The sequence below is a fragment of the Uloborus diversus genome, chromosome 6 (assembly GCF_026930045.1).
Source record: "Uloborus diversus isolate 005 chromosome 6, Udiv.v.3.1, whole genome shotgun sequence".
In the NCBI taxonomy this organism is placed as follows: domain Eukaryota; kingdom Metazoa; phylum Arthropoda; class Arachnida; order Araneae; family Uloboridae; genus Uloborus; species Uloborus diversus.
In genome coordinates, this window is record NC_072736.1 from 118,014,222 (window position 1) to 118,035,201 (window position 20,980).

Genomic DNA, 20,980 nt, shown 5'->3' on the forward strand with positions numbered 1-20,980 from the left:
AAACTAGATAACGTTTAAAAAAATTTTTAATGTTAAATAATCTGCCAACTCCATAATTTATCATCAATCTCGACCAGACAACGCGTTCAAGTCCCAAGCTTCATCCATAAATCATAATTACCGTATCTAAGCGTTCAAAATGCCGCACCTTTAAGGAATCTAGTGTCTTTAAGCAATCTTCTTGACTGCTCAATACAAATCTTAAGTTGTACTTACTAGTACAGTAGTTGCGATGAGTGTTTTGTTCTTCAGAGATTGGATTATTTCCTCCGCAGCTCTTGAATAATTGGTGGTCAAGTTAAGGCCTGTGTGAATGTTCCACTCTCCAGCCTGTGATAAAAAAGTACATGTATAGTCTATTAACAATACTTCCTTCCTAAGCTAGAAAAGAGATCTCAATATTTTCTTGGAGTTTTTTTTTTAAACTTATTTTTTATTATTTTTTTCAATATGAGGAACATTTATTACAATGGGGTGGTTTCCCTCAGTCAAAAGTACCACTTATAGTCACTAAAGTTGATAGAATGAGCAAAAAAAAAAAAAAAAAAAAAAAAGATGGACTCAGAAAATACTTTCGTTTTCCCAACAGTTAATTTTTAATTAATTTTTTTAACACCCGATTTTTCAAACAAGGCGTGGTCTTTATAACGTCACAAAAGATGTGTTTTTGGCGCATCTGTCTGACGCATCTGTTTGGCGCATCTGCGTTTCCACGTTATGATAATCCAACAGCGAATTAAATATTGCGCTCTACGCTTGCTATCAACCATATCGTTGCCAACACATATGAGTAAAGAAGCGAATTAAATATTGTGCTCTGTGAATGGCAACAGTCAAAACAGCTATATAGATAGGCCGACGCATCAGCTTACGTTTAGCCACTTTGGATCGAATTTTTCATTGTTGCGGAGCTTACCACAGCAAAGTTTCGGGTTTCGCCAAATTTTCCGAAAATAATGCTTTATTTTATAAACAATTCACATGCCGCTAGCAATCGCTCGCAGTGAACAATCACTCAAACACGCGCTCCGATCCAAAAAGGCTGATTTTAAGCTGTTGCGTCGGCTCATATATATAGGGGCCTTAGCAACAGTGAATGGCAGTTCATCATTTGTGATGTCATGTGCAGAAGCGTAAAAAATGAAATTGAGTCTGCGCACCGCTTTTAATATTTTTTTTTAAATAGTAAACTTAGCCAAATTATTTAAAACATGGTCAGAGCCTACAGTGGCTCCCAAAAGTGTTCGTACTCTTTGAAATTTTTTAAAAAAACCAATATAACTCGAAACTGAATTCGAATATGAAGTTTAATATTTTTTCACATCATTCCTATGTCATTCTAAATACAACCCAATGGTTTTTTCAAAATATTGACGGATATTCTTTTTGAAATGGGTCAGAAAACGAAGAGACAGAGAAATAACACGCCACAAAAGTCATCGCATACTCAAATATTTTCGAATAAATTCATGATTAAAATTATCATATGCCATTTTATTAATATGTTTGCATTGTGTTGACCCTTAAGAGTCATTTGGCTTTAATTTTTTGTTTATTTATTCCTTAATATTGTGCTTATTACTGTAAAATTGCTGGTATTCGTAAAAACCCGCAAACACCATTCAAAATTTGAATTTTTTCCCACAGTAGTGGTAAATTGGTTTGAAATGTCTCTAAATTAGTTAATTTATTTGTTTCTATACTAAAATGCTTGATAAAATGCTTTAAAGAAAGGAATCGGAGAGAAAACAAGGTAAACTAGTATGTTGTGGCCATCACGAAACTTTCTTCTATATTTTTCTTTTTCTTTTTTTTCTGATCCCTCCCCATGCTTGACGAGGAAGCAATATTCCCAACAAAAACAAAATTACACATGCAAAAACTTGACCCAATGTCTGAATTATTGCAAAAGCAAAGCAAAGAGCGAAAATTGAAAGTTATTTTAAAAGCCTTGCTTGAATGAACTACAAATATTTTATTTGTTAACAAACATAAGATGGCAACAGTTAAAAATTTTAAATCATTGAGATAATATTTCCTATCATTTCCATACAATTAAAATCACGAGAAATACGCAGACGACAATCTATTACGATTTATCTTTCTTATTGTTGCATTAATAAAAATATTTTTATTCGCAAAAAAAAAAAAAAAAAAAAAATCAACACCTCTTGGAGCGATCGGCGTCAAAATAGAACCAAAGCCTGTTTACATATGGATTCACATATATTCCAAATTTCAACCAGAACGTAGCATTACTTCTTGAGATAGGGCACTCAAAATGGAAAAAAAGAACGGGTGATTGCGCTACCCCCTTTTTAGCTGTTGACACAAAAATAAAATCAGTTCTTATACCCACTAAGGGCTACTTGCCGATAAATTTTTCTTTCATTCCGTTCGTTATTTCTTGAGATACAGCAGTCACAATTGACGACAAAAAACGTTCTATAGCTCAACCCCCGTTTGAGTTATTGACACCAAAATTGAATCAGCACCTGTTCCTGTTAATACCAACATATGGACCAAATTTTGTTTGATTCCGCCAGTAACTTCCTGAGGAATAGCAAGCACGCGTAACTCGAAAAACGTCCCATTGCTCCACCCCCCTTGGAGGAATTCGCGCCAAAAACTAATGGGCACAAGTTCACATAGGGGCACATATGTGTACTAAATTTCGTTCGATTTCATGCGGTAGTTTTTGTTGTAGAGCGGCCACAAAAAACTGGTCACACACAGACGTGACACACATACATACACACACACATACACACACACACACAGACAGACAGACATTTTCCAAAAATGGTCGAAATGGACTCAGCACACCTCAAAACGTTCGAATCCGTCAAAATTCGAAATTCGAAAATTTGCACGAATCCAATACTTTCTTCTATATATTAGATATAGAAGAAAGTAAAAACGGTCAACCGGCAAAGTTGACAAAACGTGATCGGAGATTTAAAGTTAAATGAATTATGAAAAATACACATTTGAGTGCTGTAAAAGTTTCTGCAGAGTTAAATGAAACATTTTACATTTAATTTTCACCTAAAATTGTTCGCCAAGTTCTCTGATTAGCTGGATTAAATGGGACCTCTTCCCGCAGAATTTTTCTTGATCGAGCGAAAAACAGAAAGCTTACGCTTTTCCTCGCAAAATCAATGATAAATAAGCTAAAAACGTTTTAGAATCACGTATTACTTAGAGATAACTAGTATGTTGTGGCCATCACGAAACTTTCTTCTATATTTTTCCTTTTTCTGATCCCTCCCCATGCTTGACGAGGAAGCAATATTCCCAACAAAAACAAAATTACACATGCAAAAACTTGACCCAATGTGTGAATGATTGCAAAAGCAAAGCAAAGAGCGAAAATTGAAAGTTATTTTAAAAGCCTTGCTTGAATGAATTACAAATATTTTATTTGTTAACAAACATAAGATGGCAACAGTTAAAAATTTTAAATCATTGAGATAATATTTCCTATCATTTCCATACAATTAAAATCACGAGAAATACGCAGACGACAATCTATTACGATTTATCTTTCTTATTGTTGCATTAATAAAAATATTTTTATTCGCAAAAAAAAAAAAAAAAAAAAAAAATCAACACCTCTTGGAGCGATCGGCGTCAAAATAGAACCAAAGCCTGTTTACATATGGATTCACATATATCCCAAATTTCAACCAGAACGTAGCATTACTTCTTGAGATAGGGCACTCAAAATGGAAAAAAAGAACGGGTGATTGCGCTACCCCCTTTTTAGCTGTTGACACAAAAATAAAATCAGTTCTTATACCCACTAAGGGCTACTTGCCGATAAATTTTTCTTTCATTCCGTTATTATTTCTTGAGATACAGCAGTCACAATTGACGACAAAAAACGTTCTATAGCTCAACCCCCGTTTGAGTTATTGACACCAAAATTGAATCAGCACCTGTTCCTGTTAATACCAACATATGGACCAAATTTTGTTTGATTCCGCCAGTAACTTCCTGAGGAATAGCAAGCACGCGTAACTCGAAAAACGTCCCATTGCTCCACCCCCCTTGGAGGAATTCGCGCCAAAAACTAATGGGCACAAGTTCACATAGGGGCACATATGTGTACTAAATTTCGTTCGATTTCATGCGGTAGTTTTTGTTGTAGAGCGGCCACAAAAAACTGGTCACACACAGACGTGACACACATACATACACACACACACACACACACACACACATACACATACATACACACAGACAGACATTTTCCAAAAATGGTCGAAATGGACTCAGCACACCTCAAAACGTTCGAATCCGTCAAAATTCGAAATTCGAAAATTTGCACGAATCCAATACTTTCTTCTATATATTAGATATAGAAGAAAGTAAAAATAAATTCAACATTTTTGGTTAAATTGTTGTGTAACTGTAAGTAGAAGAAAAAAATTAGGAACTTAATCTTAAGAACTTATATGGATCATTTAATCAGGACGGTGGAGATGTTCTAGTGTGAGGGTGCATATCAGCATCAGGACTTGGTAGTTTGGAATTTTTTGATGAAATAATGAATCATGCTGTTCCTTTAAATATTTTAAAACCCAATTTTGAACTCTTAGCCAAAAATTTCGTTATTGGAAACAACTTTGTTTTTTATCAAGATAATGATAAGAAGCACACGGTTTTCAAAGTTTGCGTCTAGTGCTTCGAAAATTGTCCTAAAGTTTAGAAAATACCCCTCAATCTCCAGATTTGAACTTAATGCAATGTATTTAGAGATATCTGGAGGTTAAATTACGAAAATACGGCTTTAAAACGAAAATAGAGCTAGAAACAGCAAGGCTCGAAGTTTGGTTGAACACTTACTCAGAAATTACGCAAAAAAAAAAAGAAAGAAAAAGAATGAAATCTATTCCCAGACGTTTAAAAGGTGTTATGAATACTGTATAGTATTCCACTAATTAATAACTTAATCAAAAGTTAGATTATTCAATAATATATAGACATTTTATAAAGTGTACGAAGACTTTTGTGAGATAAAATTTCCGGCACTTTTTGGTTTTTGATTTTTAAAAAATTAAGTTTTAATATTTTTAAAAAACTTTTTATGTAGTTTTGTTAAAAATTGATCATAGATCTTATAATTAAACACCCATTCCGAAATATTAATTCTAACCAATGGATTGGGGCCTATTTCGTTGATAGTCGTAGATGTACGAAGACTTTTGGGAGCCACTGTATGTTTTTAAGCATGCTCTTTCAGAAAAAAAAATACTTTTAAAATTTCGGAAACCATCCCATTACGTTGTCATTAAAAACCCATTAAATTTCACTAAATAAGAACAAATCATGATAGAATGATTTGTACATCAATCCTCAAAATAATTGAGAAAAAAGTCGCCAAAACTGAATTGGCTACTTTTCTAAAAATTTTAAAGATTTTTAGAAAAGTCGCCAAATTTAGCGAGTTTTGGTGAGTAATGAAAGTAATCCTTCACACGTTTTGCAGATAGTTGTCCTGCCACATGCAGACAATGAAATCGTCAGTGAGAAATTGGTATCTACTATCTACAATTTCTTGTAAAGTCTTGCCAAACTTGGCACTTTTCTTAAAATTTCGGCAGACTTTAAGACCTTTTATCTCGATAACGGAAGCATGAGCGGCGAATAATTTTTGCGTTCAAAAAAAGTTTTCATATACTGTCTGACCACGGATTGTATGGAAAGACAAACATCCGTTTTACAACCGGAAATGGACGAATCTATTCTTTTTTAGAGATGCCAGCTTTTGCAGAAGCAGAATTTCATTCAAATGAGCGGAATACCGGCATCAAATTTTTACTTTTCCCTCTCATTCAGATAGATTAGTCTTGTCTGGACGTTTGAGAATTCCATACAATCCGTGGTTGGACAGTACTCTTGTCTCAATATATCTTTGTATTTAATTTTTATAATTATTGCACTGTTCGTGTGGTTTCCTGATTCGTATTAAAACAATAATAGTATATCAAAGAAGTGGCATCAACGACAGTCTCATTAACCATGTAAATAAAATGAATTCATCGGTTTAAAATTAGTTGTTTGAGGCTGTCTTACGTATTTTGTGATGATTTCTTTTGATTGGATAAAAATTGGATGACAACTTAAATTATTTGATTTGGAAAAAAAAAAGCTAAGTCGTTCAAGTTTCAAGAAAGAACCTATGAGCAAAAAAAAAAAAAAAATTAAATCTAATTTGGAAGTAATTCCTGCAAAAAATGCCGTCCTTAACTTTTCGTACAATATATTTTTTAAAACAGGACGTAGTTTTTTTTTTCCTAGCTGGAACTTTTACAGTTTTCATCATATAGTGCCGAACTGTAAGTAATAAATACGCGTGTTTTAATTTTAGCAGTCATGTTTCTCTAAGTACTAATTAATCCCCTACAGGGGTCACTAAGCTTATAAAGTAAGTGCAATACAGTCCCTAAGTCCTAGGCGTACACGCAGCTTTGAAATTAGAGTTTCACACTACTGCTGGTGAATTGAAGGTTTTAGATTACCCCAGATTGTTTTTCTAACATAGAGACGGGTAATTCCACAGCATTCATGTGTTACGAACGGGACATTTCGCAGTCACATTTTTCAAAAGTTTTTCAGTTATTGTTAACTTTCTCAATATTTTTACAGTGAACATAATATCTGTATCTCCGATCCAGAAAGACGTAAGTTACATTATAATAATTTTTCAGCAGAGAGGAAAAACTTTTTCTGGCGCATGCAAAGGATGGGACAAGCGGTCTTTTGACTCTGGTAAAAAAAATAAAAAATTTTTTTTTGAAAGAATTACGTTCACATGGCTCGGTGCGGAAAAGGCTTCTACATACAATGCACTAATAAACCAAAAATCGCGATTTTTGGACTTACGTCACTCTGGCTTTGGGGTACAGATATAAATACTACTATAAAATATGGCTGTGAAATATGCAGTATGTAACACCTAAATGCTGTGAAATGCCCAGTCATTGTTTGTACTGAATAAAAAGAACGTTACAGATATTTTCCATTCCAAAACTGGTTTCTTTCATAATATTCCTGTTTTGCTGCATCTCGATGTTTTATAAACAGAGATATTACTCCATTCGTTTCATTCCTGAGTTAATCATATTCAAAACTACTGATCCGACCGCGGATTGTATGGAAAAGCATCTGGTTTGCTGGCGAAAATGGAGGGTACCTATTAGTTTTTAGGGATATCAGCTTTTGCAGATGTATGTTAGCCTCTAAATTAAGTAAAGTCTCATTCAAATGAGCGGAACATGCTCATCAAATTTTTACTTTTCCCCATCATTCAGATAGACTCGTCTTAATTGGACGTTTGCCAATTCCATGCAATCCGTGGTTGGACAGTACTTGCTTCTGAAAATTCTAAATTGAATGTATGAATCTTACTTCTCGAAGTCCATCGTGTGTTAATTCCAGAACCTTCAGCTTGAAATCAGATCTGAAGCCATGGTGATCAAATTTGATATCTCCAGTAAGTCCATTCAAGTTCAACTGAAAACAAAAACATGATTTGCAAATCTTTCTTCTCCATTGTTCACAAAATTCACTCAAAAGAACAGTACTATTCTAGTGCTACTAATTATGACGAGCAAAAATACTGAATTCAATATTAGACTCGCGTTGTTTGACAGCCAAACGGAAGCTAATCGTAAACCAATCACATTTGATCCGTCTGTCTCTTGAGCCTTGCTTTTATGTCGTACGCTAAGTAGCCTGGAAGGATCATAAGCAAGGATCTCCTACCTTTTTTGCTCAAGGGCCACACTAAATTTTGAAGGCAAGGCTGGTCAACAATCCAACAATATTTCAGATCAGATGGTTTAGTTATTTTTGGTCAAGTGAGGGGAAAAGAGCAGGTAAGTGACAATCCTCAAGAAAATTTTTTTAAATGAAGTCCCAAAAATGTAATTTGAAAAACTGTCTTCGGTGACTTTAGGGAGGGAAGTTAAAGTTTAGACTCTCCTTTAGAGAGAGGCATTTGACTCTTCTTGCCTCCTTCTGGCTACAATACACAATATTAGTAGTGGTTTTTGAGATTTTCTTGGTTTAGTTTTATTTTAAAAAATGATTAAAAAGAAATATATTATCAAATTTAAAAAATATGTTTTCAGTTTATAAGCTTTCCGTGGGCCGGGAAAAATCTGCTCGCGGGCCGGATTTGACCTGCGGGCAGTAGGTTGGAGAGCCCTGATCTAGAGCATACCGTTTATCTCATACGATGAAGATTCTACAGTAAGGTGGAGCGAAAAAAAAAATCAGCTCCTGTAACAACAATAGTTTTGACTTGATCTTGTGATTATTTTTGCAAAATACAATTATTAATATTATTCTTGTTCTTATTATATTTTCTTTAGTATTCCTACTTATTCATTTAGTTACTTAGGGAGTATCATTTTCAGATTACGCAAGGGGACTAAATTTGGAAATGTCAGCGAAATTTTGTGACTCTTTTGCTTTATTTTTTTTAGTTTATGTCTAAAATTTTCAATTATAATTAATGTGCTTCGAAATACCCTAGAGAAACCTTCTTCTTTCCCCACTCTCAGTCTGTTCATATTTTCCGCTGGCGCATAAGATGTAAACTGGAGAATTTTTGCAATTTCATGGGGATCTTTATCGAGAGGTTTTTTCCCCACTCACATTGCATACTTTATTCTATTAGGCTGAAGGATCATAATTTCCAAATCCCCTATTTTGTCAGAAGAACATGAAAGACAAAAGAAAAATAGTAAATAGCAGAGATATTTCTAAGGCCTGACCTTTAGGCTGAATAAAAAATCTAGATAGAAATAACTAAAATAACTGCTAATCATAATGAATAGAACTATAACAATAATAATATTTAAAAAAAATTCATCCAGTCAAAGTCACATTTATTAATAGATGTTCGTTTTCGGTAACAAAAATTTCGTTTATTTCGCTCTATCTTATTTTCTACAACTTTTTCCCCTTTTTCGGAAATACGTATCAAGGTTACATCGCCAAACAACTCGCAGACACAATGTATATATATACAGAGGCGGACTGGCTGACTTTGCTGACTTTGGCCCTGTCGGCAAAATAATATTTTTGCCCACTTCTGTAAATTAGTCGAGCAAAGACATTAAACTACCACTAGTTCTTATTTTTCTTTAAGTTCCTAAATCAAGATTTAAAGTTCTAAAATAGAAAATTATGAAACGCAAAATATAGCTAACACTGACACATTTTTTATGTGCCTTGAAAGGATACTTATGGTTATAAGCCTGAAAAGGCACATCTTTAGGCTTCTATACTGCCAACATAGGAAGGACACGATAAAAAAGATGAGGAACCAGATAAATCCTCCCAGAAATTTTTTGAAATTGGTTGATCTATATACTCCTAAGAAAAGAATCGGGACACAGGGTTCTAGTTCCCTTCCAAGCGATATTTTCAAAGTTGATGTCAAAAAACACAATTTCACAATTTTCGGTAACGTCCAAGGAGAGGAAAAACAAGGGGTTCCCCCACAATTTTGTTTTTTTAACTTTTTTTTTTCAAAATTGAAATCCATTTTAGTCTATCTTTGTTTACAATAGAATGTCCGGGGCTCTTCCCAGAAATTCTCCGAAATGGGAAGTTTTAGAAATGCAATTTTAGGCTACCCTTAATAAAATATATGTAATTTTATGGAATAGTATAAGGAGCTCTCTACAAAAACGTTTAGAGTTTGAACTATTTAAAAACGCAGCACTAACTTTGGTCGCATTTGAGAGAGAATAGGAGGGTCAGTGATTTCATTTGGAAGCATTTAAGAATTGAAGTATATTTGACCCAATTTTAAACTACATTTCGTTACTATAGGGAATCTGGAGTCTCTCCTTCGAAATTTTCCGGCATTGAAATTTTAAAAATATAATCTTATAATATGTTTGGAAACATTGAAAGGAAAAGAGAAAGGTTTCCAACAAGATTTTTTAGAAGGGCACCGTGCCTTTCCGCATTTAAGCTAACATTCGACCCCTGTCCTTGAAACGTCATTCTTTCGTTTCAATCATTTATTCACAAGAGTCTGATTAGAATATATCTGAATGTTTTTTGCATTACCTTTAAAACTAAACATCAAAAAGCTTTTTAATATTTTAAAAATAATTACTATCGAAAACACTTGAACTTTATAAGTACCTACACTGTTATAACCAGAGGTTCCAGACGAGTGAATATATTCCCCCTAAGGTGAAAGCATGGTGACCAAGGGTGCCATACTGGCCAGGAAGTAAAGCAGAGGTGCGAAAGTAGCAGACAGTCGTAGACAGGGGTGCCAAAACAGCAAGCAATCGCTAAATGACTTGCTGGCGCATGCGCTTCCGGCATACATTCACCATTCAACCACTTCAATATGGCGGACGAATGATAGGTTGCACTACGCGTGGCTTCTACGTCTTTCACATTGAATGAAGTACACTATTGGATTAAATCTCAACTTTTGTAGGATAATTCTTTAAAATAACAAGTAAGTACAGCTTTTGATCACTTTGTAGCTTTCAGGGCTTTCAAACATAGTTAAAAGTACGTTTAATGCTTTTCAGTTACCATTAGTCCGTTACGATACCGTAGTACCGTTAGTTGTTTATTTTCAGGTTACCGTTACTATCGTGCAAATTCCATCATTCACACAAAACGCTACTAAATGTATCTATCATTATTTTCTTGAGTACTCGATAAGCAACATTTAATCACCGAAATAGTAACCGCAATGATATTTTCAATAACCAAAAAGTGAGAACCTAAATAAAAATTATTCTTGTGCTTTGTGTAGCGAGCGCAAAAAATAAAAAAGAAATCTCTCTCCGTCTATCTTTTTCTTTTGCTTTTTCGTTCAAGTGTTTGAATCATTTCCTGTTAGCGGTTATTCGATAGTGTTAGGAGTTTCTTTAAATCTTTAACTGTCGAAAAATTTTATGCGCATTTTATTTTATTGTTATTTTGATTGAAATGTTGAACGTTTGAGAAACGATTTTGTTTTATCTTAACTTTAATATCCCAGAATATTTTTGGCTGTTCATGTAAATAATTCATAAGTACATCTACACTTTACTTTCGGTGCGGTTATTTCTCACAAATGATCATTAACTTAACTATGATTATTCAAATAATTACTCGTCTTTAACTTTAAATATATTTGTGACAACTCTTTGATACCAAATAAAGTCTGTAGATATTTATTGTTTTATTCATCTTTGATATTACTTTGTAAAACAAACAAACAAAAAAAAAAAAAAACTCATCAGTACGCAGAATTTTTTTACAAGTTTTTTACCGCCCCGAGAGTTATTATAATTATTATTATTTATTTTATTTATTTTTAAGAAAAGGATAAAAATTTCACAGGTCCGCAATGTTTTTCATTTGTTTTTACCGACCCGTGGGTCAAAAGAGGTTGAGAAACACTGATGTAGAGAACGATCAGATGAATTAAAGCAATGAGCACTTCTTAACTATGTTGAAAACTCTGAAATATGGTCAAATGCTGTAATTACAAGTTTCAATCATTTCCAGTACTTAATTCATGCAATGTGAAAAATGTGCAAAACGTAGACTATCATGAATCAAAACAAAACTATTAAAAAAAGAAAAATACACAACTGTATTCAAAAACGCACACAATACGGGGGAGGGGGGAGGATCTACAGTAAGGGTGCCATTTCTCTCTCCGAAGGTTCATTCTTTTCACCCCGGCTGCCTACTTTTTGAAAGATGCCTGTTTTTCACCCTAGTTAGAGGTGAAATTTCGGCTCCGTATTGGGTGCCGCTGGTGAACAAGCGTTTCACCCCTGAAAGGTGCCGAATGCAACCTGTAGTTTTAACAGTGTACATCGATGACTGAGATGGATTAGCTGGATTAGACAATTACTCCACAGGCAATGTATCAGCGAAGTTGAATGTTTTTAGAGTTCGGCTATTACATTTTAAGGGGTACAGTTGCTCTTTTTGGAGTTCGAGAGACCGCGTTTCGAATGCCACCCGAGACCTTTAGTCGCTTTTTTTGGGCAAATTTCATGAATATAAAAGATTTTGAACAATGTTGAAATGAATATTTTTTCGTAAAACAAGTTAAACTAAAAAGAAGAAAATAAAATAATAGTTTAAAAAACTAAAAAAACACGCCTTAGTAGCAAAATGAACTAAAAAGAGAAAAATAATCTTTGGATGATAGTAGTTGACCAATCACTTAATTTTAATGTAATACAAAAAAGCGTGGGGGGGGGGGGGCTTTTTATCAGTTGTCTTGAATTTCTTCCATTTGTTGTCCATGCAAAAATGTAAATAGACAGCACCCCACGGTTTTTTGTATTACATTAAAATTAAGTGATTGGTCAACTACTATCATCCAAAGATTATTTTTCACTTTTTAGTTCATTTTGCTACTAAAGCGTGTTTTTTTAGTTTTTTAAACTATTATTTTTTATTGAATTAATATTTTTTAAATCGTCGAATAAAAATTAAAACTCAGATATTTGTGCATAGTTTTTTGAAAAAAATTTGAAAATTGACCAAGAGTATTTTGAGTAGGGCCGTGGTAGCCCGATCGGTAGAGTGTCGGAATCGGGGCCGGAGGGTCCTGGTTCGAACCTCGCTGGTCGAAGACCCACCGTCGTCATTAAAGGGGACTGGGCGACGTTAAATATGCTCGTGGTCTCAATGTCCTCCAAGTGAAACGATACCTCTAGGGGTGCTAGCACCAGGTAGCTATTAGCTCCTGGACTAGTTCAAAATTCTCATTAACTGTTCGATCCGGTGATGGTGCTGCCATCTATCGGTATATAAAATAATGGAGGCAAGGCACTTAGTATGCAGTCCTCGACATAAATACAGTTGTAGTCAGTTGTGACTCTGAATAGGATAGGAATAGTATTTTGAGTTTTAGCAATTTAAAGCAACGCCATTTTTTTCAGAAAACAATAACTAAATTTAAATATATTTTTTAAATATTTATGTTATGATTTTACGAATCAAACTGATGGTGAATCATTGCAAAAAATTTCAAAACTCTAAATTGTTTAATATCATTTTTTTTTCTTCAAAATGTGTCCCAGACCATCTTAAATCTGTAATACACAATTTCCTTCTTGGGCCTTGATGCAAAAACCAAGAACCAGGTAAGTCCAGACTCACTCATTTTTGGTAAGACCAATAAATAACATTAGTATCCGATCGAAAGGCTAATATCTTTTCCACATTATTTACTAGAAAGCAGAGTTCTAATCTTACATTTGTGACCCGTTGTTGCACCAATCGGAACAACCACACGCAAACATGAATTTTTAAAATAGGAAAAGTTAGGACTTAACTCGTTCCTGCATCAAAGTCCCCAACCTTGTGCATGCCGCTGCTCATGTATCAACACCCCAAAGCATGGCCCACTCATTTATAACAGGGCCGGGACCGCTTTGCTTAGTGGTACAGGTCAATTGTTGTTAATAGACGTACTAATATAAGATTTTGAAAGCTCTTTTTTTGTCCCGCCCCCCCCCCCCCCTTCCGGCCGCATCGGATCCTACTTTCTCTGGCCCTCTCCCGTTTCCTCAATGTGGGAGCCATGGACCCCAGAGCTCTAAAAACTAGAGAGAAAGTTGACAAAGAGAGGAAAGCATTCGCACCTGTGGACTGCAGCTATTTACTTTGGCCCCTGGGGCTAAGGATGGGAGAAAAATAAACCTGCTTTCAAACACTTTTTTCCAATACAGTGAACAAATTTAATTTTTTCTTCTATTATTACGCTTAAAAAAATGTTATATGTGAATTAAATGTATTAAGTTTAATAAAAAATTGCTTAAAGTGGCCCATTCGGCGGTTGGCCCAGTCGGGGATCCCCGACTAGCCGACCTGGCCAGTCCGCCCCTGTATATATATATATATATATACAGTGGTTGGAAGTAGCGACGCTACTGTACTGTAGTAGCTACACTTTTTAGTAGTTTGTAGTGTAGCGCACTACTTTTGAAAAAAAAAATAGAGTAGCGAGTAGTTCGCTACAAAAAAAAGTAGTTTGTGGCAATTTATAGAAACTACTTTTAAATAAAATTTTAAAAAAAACGCGTTTTCAAACGAATCTCACTGGTGCAAGTCTTACGCGAGTAAATCTTGCACTAATTACATTCTTAAGACTCTGAAAAATACGAGCTAACCTCTGACATATTATTTTGTCGCCATACGTTCTATCTGTTTGACGACATTAGTTTGTTTGGCATCGAAACTTTCACATTTCCCTAAAACTCGCCTTAGAATAAGCGATAGCTGCCAATGTAGTACCGCGTATGTGTTTTCTGTCCCGTGTATGGACAATTGAACATTTTAGATGTCATAGATTGCACCAATATATCCACCTAATATGGAAGCTACTGTAAATGTTATAGAAGAAGATGATATTGAACTGCCCTAGCCGGCTTACAATAAATATTACAGTGTTATAGAAACGTATGATTGCATGAAACGGAAATTTTTCCGTTTCAGGCATACTTTGCCCGTTAAGCAAAAAGCTTTCGGTATCAATGCCGTCCGCACATGCAGTAGAATCTCAATTTACTTGTGACGTTTCTGACATAAAAATGAACCTGTGTTTCCGTTTCTGAACGATTGCCAAGATGTCCGCAATGTGCAGTTCTCTAAAAAGGAAATTTTGCAAATCTATCGTTTGAAAGGGTGTGGATGGAAAGTGATGGACATTGTAAGCAAAATTGGACGTAGTAGGGCTGTTATCTACCAAATTTTGTCAAAAGATAATTGTTTTGAAGCAAACTATCGTTCTGGAAGACCAAAGAAAACAACTGAACGACAAGACAGAGAGTTGGTGAGATTAGTTTCAACCCAGAACCTTTCAACACGATCAGTTTGTAAAGAAGTAAGCTTTCCAGTTTCAACACTACATTGACTACTGCAGGCAAGTGCATTTCTTGTTTATCGCAAAATACGTGGTTCGCCAAAGTTTACAAAACAGCATTAAGATGCTCGTGTTCAGTTGGCCCGAAATCACATAAATTGGACAAATGAATGGTTAAGTATTCATTTTAGTAATGAAAAGAAATTCAATTTAGATGGTCCTGATGGTTGGACGTATTACTAGCAAGATATTCGCAAGGAACCCCGAACTTTTTTCAGCAGACCACAACTAGGAGGCTCACTCATGGTGTGGGGAGCATTCTCTTTCAATGGAATAACCGATATATCTTTCTTGAAAGGTCGTCAATGTTCCGAAAATTATCAGAAAACGCTTGAAGAACAGTTACTTCCATTTGGAAAATTACTTGGTGGAAACCAATGGATATTTCAACAAAACAACTGCTCCATTCAAGTGTCTAAATCTATAATGCAGTGGTTTAGACAAAACCAAGTAACTCTTATGGACTGGCCAGCCTTAATTCCTGACCTAAACCCAATAAAGAACCTCTGGAGAATATTAACTTGAGATGTATACGCTAATAGAAGGCAGTTTGCTACAGTTCAAGATCTTAAGCTGCAAATTGAACGCAGTTCGTTTTCATTAAAGCCAGAAGTTCTTCAAACTCTTGTTTTAAGTATGCCTGATCGAGTTTTTGTAGTTATTAAGAAAAATGGCTTAAAAATTTAAACATTGGAGAAAAATAATGATTTGTCTATAAACTTTTGGGACAGTAAAATTTAAGTTTAAAATTTTATCATCAAGTCTGTGATTGTTAAATATAATTTGTATAAAGTGTTAATATTGTAATAATATTTTTTATGATTCTAAATTGTTTTGAACTTGTTACTTCTGTTTTTAACTTGTAAAACATGAAAACCTTGTTGTCTCTAAACTTTTGGGACACACTTTATAACGCAGTGGATGATGTAATAAGAACTGGTGTTTTTTCCGAGATTAAATTGCTTTACTATTAACTCAAAACAAAGATTTTCAGTTTACTATTAACCTAATAATAAGAGTTCAATTATGCCACCCAGTAAGTCCGTAGAGGACTCCGACGTGCACCTTCCACATTTAGTTCGAATTTCTGTAGGTTCCACAGTATATCTTTTCGTATATAAGTTAAACACATCAGTAGTGGCCAGTACTTAATAGTGCTTCAGTGGTGACCACTTCAAGGTTTATATTTGAAGAAATAGGATTCCAGTATATTCAGTAAATTACCGCCCAATAGCCAGGGCTAAAGCAGAAATACATGAAATACACCGCCAGCTCAGTCATTTCCAGCCGAGGACTGCAGTTTCGTGCTTATTAGCACTCATCAGCCCGGCATAGGATTAACTGAGCCGGAGGTGGAAAACCTCTTAAGGAAGCCAAGAGTGCCAAACAAACTGGTAGCTTATATAGAAATAGCGCAGACCAGCTACTATATAAGCTACCAGTTTGTTTGGCACTCTTGGCTTCCTTAAGACGTTTTCCATCTCCAGCTCAGTCACTTTCCTATGTCGGGCAGATCAGTGCTAATAAGCACGAAACTTCAGTCCTCGGCTGGAAATGACTGAGCTGGCGGTGTATTTCAAGGATTCCACTCTCCTAATGGATTCAAACGTGCAGAGGTAATACCAAAGAATACCTTCTGCACGTTTATTTTTTCAAATGTAAACCTTGAAGTGTCCACTACTGAAGCACTGACCACTACTCGTGGGTTTACATTATTAGCTTCTAAATAAATTAATGTAAAATTTACCATTCTCATATAGTTGATGAGAGAGATTCCGTGCGGCCAAGGTTCTTCGGTATCACAAGACAGGGACTTGATATGGATCTTTTGGCCTCGGTCCAGGTCAGTGAGGGCCCTGGAGAAGAGCTGCGTTGCATCGTAGATCAAGGCTGCCTCAGTCTTCAAAGAAAACATTGACATCAGAATTAATTCAGTCTTAAAGTCGAGCCCGCTTATAGGAATATTTTATAAAAGAATATATCCCGCTTAATTCAATAAATTTATAATGCACCGAACCGTTACAATTTGTCCGGATAATAGAATATCCTGCTTATTAGAATTATTTTTCGTAACAAATTGGCTATTCCGTTAAATGGAATCGACTTTGTCTTAATCCAAGCTCTACAGAATTAATAATAAAGATGCAGAGCAGAAGTGCTCTAAGTTTAGGCTCTAAAAGCCCATAAGTCGACGTTTGTGTTTTTATTTCGCAGTAGATCGTTAAATCGAGAATCGTTTTAACGATTTAGTGTTTGTTGAAAGTTTTTAGTGTTTGTTGTTAACGAAAAAGTGTTTGTTGTACAGCTCAGATGATGTATTGCACTCGAAAGAGTGTTGCCTTTCTTAAATCACTATAAAGTGTCTGCTAAGATCCATCCATTTATTTATTGTGAAGTGACATAGGCGATCATTCACTGTTTTTGATTAAGATCTGTTAACTGAAATTTTACAAAACATTTCTCGCTTTAAAAAAATCGATAAAAAAGCGTTTAACTAAAGAAATGCTGCAGCGCGAAAGATTGTCACGCGATAATAAAACAAAAAACTGCTTCACGTCGGCAGCTACTCTTTGATCCCTTAGAAGATGCTTGCTCTAATATCCTGACGTAATAAAACTGATGAGTTAGCTCTTGTTCCGTGGAATGATTACTATGCGAAAAAAATTATGACACAAATATATTTGAACCAGGTACTTGAGAAAACTTGAAAAATTTAAAAACAAAAATGAAAAATTTGCATATACTGCTGTTTACTTTCCCAGGACAGTATATCAGTCAGCCTTACCGAAAAACGAACAAGTGATTGCACTACCCAATTGGAGAAATTTGCTCCAAAAAACAGATTAAATATTTTTACTCATTTAGGTTCACCTGTATGTTTGTGTTGTGTGGTGTTTGTGTACCAGTTTTTGTTTGAGTCTTTGCGTTAGTTCTTGGGGTATAGCACTAAAACTTAATAGGAAAAACTTTCGATTGTACCACCCTCTTAGGACAATAAACTCCAAAAAACGAATCAATCACGCATTTCTATTCAAGTTCATCCGAAACCTAATTTTTATGCAAATCTTTGTATTACTTCACGAAATAAAATATTCAGGTCACAGTAGAAAAACATTCGATTACGTCACAACCTTTGGGTGCTAAGCTCCAAAATTCAAATCAAACACCTAGTCACATGAAAGTCTACAACTGTTTTCTGAAACTCCTAGCATTTTTTGAGGAATAGAACACAGGCTTAACGATTAAAATATTGCATTGCATCATATCTTGTAGTCAGCAAATTGGAACTTTTTCTGATGCGTAAGGTAAACACACCAGTTCAAGGTTTATATTTGAAAAAATACGATTCCTGATCTCCCAATGCATTCAAAAGTGCATCAAACGTCTATTGGGAAACTTGGAACCTTATTTTTTCAAATATAAACCTTGAAGTGGCCACTACTGTAGCACTCTGAAGCACTGGCACTACTGGTGTGTTTGCCTTATATCAAGAAACTTTTTACGTTTTACCACATATGCTGGACGGATACAAAGCAACTAGTAAAGAAAACATCAGTTAAACAAATTAGGGGGTACCATTGAAGCACCTGGTATTTCAGTCCAAGTATTTGAGCAATTGCTCGCTAAATCGCATTTTTGAACTCGCGCAAACTAGTTTATGGTAAAAGCAGCATGAACATAGAGTTCCAATTACCTAACTTTGGCGCAATTATAGTAAGGACAAACCCAGGGGCTTGCCCAGAAATGTTGGGGCCTGTCACAAATGGCTTTTTAAGGATCCCCTCAACATTGTTCACCCCTACGTCCCTACATATATTTCATCCTTTATTTATAAAATCTCGGGCCAACAGGTATCCCTTCCCCCTTGTGCACGCCCCAAGACAACCCTTATCACATTTTCTCTGAGAGCACTTTGATTTAGTGCCTTAACCTACAGCTAAAATAAGACACAATATCCTGTATTCTGGGCAAAATTGCTAACCACTGGCCAGTACCGTAGTACATCGTCAGGCTAAATGTAACTGCTACAGATTACGGGCTCACGGGCAGGGCCCGAATACAAGACAACAAGTCACATACGTAGTTGTTGGTTTAGGGATTAAACTAATTGCATTACAGATGCATTTACATTCCTTTAAGTCGTGGTACAGTTTAGAACCGATTTGCCAAGCCATAGAATGTTCCGAAACTTCGCAATGTTGCTTGCATTTTGGGCTGTTCCTCTTGAAACGTAAATTTTGGGTTAAAGGATTAACTACCCTAAATCATACAACGATTTTTAAGTTTTAATATTTGCGAGTTGAATGTTAAAATAAAGTGAAAAACTAGAGACCGTAAGCGTCGGCTCTTTTCCGGTTGCCCTCAGAATGGGGTTCCTCCAACTCTCCAGGACGTCGACGTAGGCAGAATTCTCTTCGTCCACCAGCTTGTAGCCAGTGATGTTGGTACCACCATACTGGAAATCTTCCAAATCCACGGTGTGAAGATCCTGTCGATGGCAAAACAAATAAATAAATAAATAAAAAACTTCAGCAGTGATCCATATTAGAAGTAGAATATACAACACTGCGCTGTACTGCAAAAAGGACACATGTGCTAATCTAAATAGTTTATATTAAGGGTTGTCCACAACTGATGTCAGGTTTAAAGAGGTTCATGAAATCGTGACACTTAGTGATATGAGGAAGGGAGGGAAGCAAACAGGGTAGCATCAGGCATTTTTTATGAAAATATGCTTACGAAAAACAGCGTGACTTGTGACAAGAGGAGGGGAGGGGCGGAGGTTGAAAATGTTTAAAAAAAGTCACATCAATTATGGACAGCCCTTTAGTAAATTTTAATTGTATTTAGGACAGCTTGTAAAAGTTTTCTTTAATATAATATCTTTGCGATTTTTTGAAATGAACATGAAAAAATAAATTATCTTCGTCTTATAATTTATCAGCTGTTAGAAAAGTATCCGACTTTTATTCTTTTTTGTGTGAAAACCTGATGGATAGAAATCAAGCCCTCTTGCATGAGCAGACTTTGAACCATTGTGCACATGCGTGAATTTTTCCCTGTCTGTCAATAGCGTCAGTCACTGGCAAACAGAATTTTACTGACGCACTATGTAGTACTCTCGTTGGAATTTTCAATTTCAAAGAAATCAACCAAACGACTGGAACAGCGCTACTGCATGAAAATTTACCCGAAACTGGGCGACCGTCATGTGGAAACCATTCAAAAGATACAAGTGGCTTTGGGTGACGATTTTCCAGCACCTTTCTCGCACATGGTTTAGACGTTTTAAGCCCAAAAAAAAAAAAAAAAAAACAAGTTCAATTGATTCGACAGACTCTTTACTCTACTGATTTTGCTTCCTGCGACTTCTGGCTGCTTTCCATACTCAAGAGGCAATTGAAAGGTACGAGATTTCAGATAAGAGAGGACATTGTAGCTGCAACGACAGCCGGACTAAACTCCTTTCTGAAACAGGCCTTTTCCGAATGTTTCCAACAGTAACAGTACCATTGTAAAAAGTGTGGAGAGTAATCAAAGGAACTACTTTGAAGGTGATTTGGTTTCCAATGCTTTAGGTTCGAAAGCTTAAATATCGGATACTTTTTAACAGACCTTGCATATTTTGATATTTCAAAATAATTCCGACTGCATTGCTTCAAAATTTTCAAGCTGCTATAAAGAAAAAAAAAACAGTTGACTTTCTGATACACAATGCAACTTACCAAAGAGGTAATGAAGTAGTTGTGATATTCTGACATCATATCCACTTGTTGAGCCTAAAAATAAGACATAAGTCCTTTACTTATTGCTTTATTTTTTTCTACTTTGAAGCATGAAACTATTGAGTCGCATTATTGCTTTGAAATTAAATTCTAAAGGAATACAATGTATGAAGGGTACATAATCTCTATATAGTAACATCTCTTAAACATGTAGTCTAGCTCTGATAAGTCGATTTATTATTCGCAGAGTTTAAAACCATAAAAAGGAAAAATGACCCTCATCCAAAAAATAACAACAATACTAATAATAAAAGCTGTACTA

At 35.3% G+C, this 20,980-nt stretch overlaps 1 protein-coding gene across 1 annotated transcript in view; it reads right to left on the bottom strand.

The window, feature by feature from the left end:
- The window catches only part of LOC129224938 (glutamate receptor ionotropic, kainate 2-like), a 56,890-nt gene that overhangs the window by 21,121 nt on the left and 14,789 nt on the right, over positions 1–20,980 (bottom strand). The window contains exons 5-9 of the mRNA XM_054859486.1: positions 20,659–20,712; positions 19,266–19,421; positions 16,680–16,832; positions 7,417–7,521; positions 217–330 (exon numbers count right to left, since the gene is read on the bottom strand). Of these exons, the coding sequence (XP_054715461.1) occupies positions 217–330; positions 7,417–7,521; positions 16,680–16,832; positions 19,266–19,421; positions 20,659–20,712 (582 nt within the window). The remainder of the gene's footprint in view (positions 1–216; positions 331–7,416; positions 7,522–16,679; positions 16,833–19,265; positions 19,422–20,658; positions 20,713–20,980) is intronic.